This window comes from Morus notabilis, unplaced genomic scaffold (genome assembly GCF_000414095.1).
Source record: "Morus notabilis unplaced genomic scaffold, ASM41409v2 Scaffold442, whole genome shotgun sequence".
NCBI classification, from domain to species: domain Eukaryota; kingdom Viridiplantae; phylum Streptophyta; class Magnoliopsida; order Rosales; family Moraceae; genus Morus; species Morus notabilis.
The window spans coordinates 194,239-197,408 of NW_010358595.1; the positions used below are offsets into that span (position 1 = coordinate 194,239).

Here is a 3,170-nt window from a genome sequence, read left to right on the forward strand (position 1 = left end):
CATATATATATATATATATATATTTTTTTTTTTTTTCTCATTCGCAAGTGAAAATAGAACAGAAACTCTAATGAAAATTATCCTTTTTCTGTTTTTGCTTTAGTAAATTTTGAAATAATCTCAAAAGCAGTCAACCCATCAAAAGGGAGTTTATTTTATTTTCTTTTTGTTTGGGTGGTTTTATAAAAACAATAATAGAAATTTTCAACAGCGAAAAAAGAAAGGGGAAAAGCAAAAAAGCCAACTCGCTTATCTTGTACGAGTACAACTTGTTCTGTAATCAACTTGGACTGGCTAAACTTTTCCAAATTAGCCTTCCCTTCCTCTCTTCTTCTTGAAACAAAAGCCATATCTTTTCAAGTAAATTAAACAACAATTCTTCAAAGCAAGTTCTTATACTTGACAACATCTGATTCAATCTTTTTGCGACACTTTTCATGGCGATATCTCCCCACGCATTCCCGCCCCGAATGCGGCGGCCATCGGCGGAAGCCTTCGTGTCTCCGAAGCTAATATCGGAGACAAATCTTGTCGAATCGCTTCTTCTTCTAACAAAAGAGATCAGCGCTCTTCAACCTCTCCAATTCCTCCTCCGGCGAAACTCTTCCTCCTTGATTCGCAAGGCGAAGCTTCTCGCGATCCTCTTCGAGGAGCTTCTCCGCGGCCCGGCCGCCAATCTCTTCTCCACCTCCGCCGTCCTCTGCTTCGAGGAGATGTTCATCGTCCTGCAAAGAATCAAGGCGCTCCTCGAGGACTGCTCCAACGGAAGCAGGATGTGGATTCTGATGCAGAACAACTCCATTTCCAACAACTTCCACGAGCTCATGGCAGATTTGTCGACTTTACTGGATATTTTCCCCGCCAGAGAGATCGGATTGAGCGAAGACGTGGAGGAGCTTGTTTGGCTGGTGAGAAAACAGTGCGCCGAGACAAAAGCCTTCGTCGATCCAGACGACGAGAATCTCAGACGCGAGGTATTGAATCTTCTCGATCGGATCAAGAAAGAAATCGTTCCTGATCAGAAGAATCTGTCCGAAATTTTCTCCAGATTAGGGATCCGCGATTCCTCCACTTGCAGAGACGAGATCGAGAGCCTCCAAGACGAAGTCCAGAACCAAACGGACGACAAATCCAGGTCCGACGCCATCGCTCTCATCGGCCTCGTCCGCTACGCGAAATGCGTCCTCTTCCGCGCGTCGACTCCACGCGCCGCCGAGATTCGGCGCCGGAAATCCTCGTCCGAAATCGCCTTTCCGACAGACTTCCGCTGCCCGATAAGCCTCGACGTAATGCGGGACCCGGTCGTCGTGGCGACAGGTCAGACGTACGATCGCGAGTCGATAAGGCTGTGGATCGAGTCAGGACACAACACGTGTCCCAAGACAGGTCAGACCCTGGCCCACACAGAGCTAATCACCAATCGCGCGTTGAGGAATCTGATCTGTATGTGGTGCCGGGAGCAGAAGATTCCCTTCGATGCAACGGACAGCAAGGACAGACGAAAAGGCGTTGTGTCCAACAAAACGGCGCTCGAAGCGACAAGAATGACGGCGTCGTTTTTGGTAAACAAGCTATCCATTTCCCAGTCAACGGACGACACAAACGGCGTCGTTTACGAGCTCCGAGTCCTAGCCAAAGCCGATTCGGAGAGCCGAGCCTGCGTGGCCGAAGCGGGAGCCATACCTCTATTTGTTCGGCACCTAGGCTCGGAGCACCCGAATCTCCAAGTCAACGCCGTGACAGCGATACTCAACCTCTCCATCCTAGAAGCGAACAAAACGCTGATAATGGAGACGGAAGGTGCACTAAACGGTGTTGTCGAGGTCCTAAAAAACGGCGCCACGTGGGAGGCGAAGGCGAACGCCGCGGCGACGATATTCTCACTCTCTGGTGTACCCTCCCACAGGAAGAAGCTCGGGAGGAAGACACGTGTGGTGAGGGGATTGCTCGAGTTGGCCAAGGAGGGTCCCACGTTCTCGAAACGGGACGCTTTGGCGGCGATACTGAATTTGGCGGCCGACAGGGACGGAGTGCTCAGGCTGGTGGAGGCCGGCGTGGTGGAGACGACTGTGCAGCTGATGGACGGGCTACCGGAGGAGGCGGTGACCATAGTGGAGGTGGTGGTGAAGAGGGGAGGGCTGCTGGCGATTGCGGCGGCTTACGGCGGGATTAAGAAGTTGGGAGGAGTTTTGAGGGAGGGGTCGGATAGGGCGAGGGAGAGCGCGGTGGCGGCGCTTGTGACGATATGTAGGAAGGGAGGGGCGGATATGGTGGCGGAGCTGGTTGGGGTGGCGGGGATCGAGAGGGTGGTTTGGGAGGTAATGGGGACGGGGACGCCGAGGGGGAGGCGGAAGGCGGCGACGCTGCTGAGGATTCTGAGGAGATGGGCGGCTGGGTTGGATGGAGATCATTACCATCTCACGAGCTATAGTGGTCATAGCACTACTACTGCTACAACTACTACTGTGGTCTTGCCCGGCTGAAGCTGATCATATTTGTTGGTTGAGTTTGTAAAATTTTTTTTTCTTTCTTTTTTTCGTTCATTATTTGTTCTTTGGTTACATATATGTGAAATCTATGAAAAATCTTGTGCATGAATATAATTGGTTCCTTCTTTTTAGTAAAAAACTCTTTTGCGTTTTGAGTTATGACCGTCAATTGTATTATTGTAAAAGTTGCCGCTGAGTATTCATTATAGGGTTAATAAGTTGAAAGGCAAAATTACAAACAAATAAAAAATGTTAATCTATTTGTAATAATTAGTATTGACGGTGAATTTTCGCCAATAAAAACAGGCCGGTTTACTTTTGAGTTTTCCGTCACATTACCGGCTTAAATATAGGTTATATGTAGGAGTTTGATGTGCTTGTGGTATTTTTTGTGTAGTAGGCAATATAAGAAAAAATACTTAAGGTAGGAAAACGCACAAGATTTATAGTGGTTCACTCTTATAAAATAAAGAGCTACATCCATTGTGGTTTGTTATTCCTTTTTGAGATTGTTACAATTTACAAATTGCTCTTTCGTTCTTTCTTTCTCAGGAAAAAATCAACCTCTTTTCCGTATGAGGTTTCTCTCCTTTTATAGCCGAGCTTCCTTTGTTGGAGGGGTTTTCTCCTTTAGGCTGAACAAGCACTCAAGTGGTCTGCCTTTCTAGGCCCAGCCCGTAG

General features: G+C 48.0%; 1 protein-coding gene across 1 annotated transcript; it reads left to right on the forward strand.

Annotated features, from left to right (window-relative positions):
* Positions 1–237: 237 nt before the first annotated feature.
* Positions 238–2,628, forward strand: LOC21404793 (U-box domain-containing protein 16). The gene has a single exon (XM_010092772.2). The coding sequence runs from the start codon at positions 438–440 to the stop codon at positions 2,481–2,483; it is 2,046 nt and encodes a 681-aa protein (XP_010091074.1). The 5' UTR covers positions 238–437; the 3' UTR covers positions 2,484–2,628.
* The last annotated feature ends 542 nt before the right edge of the window (positions 2,629–3,170 follow it).

What these genes read in the sequence shown, in the direction of transcription:
- LOC21404793 (XM_010092772.2), top strand. Translation starts at nt 438, where the DNA reads ATGGCGATATCTCCCCACGCATTCCCGCCCCGAATGCGGCGGCCATCG.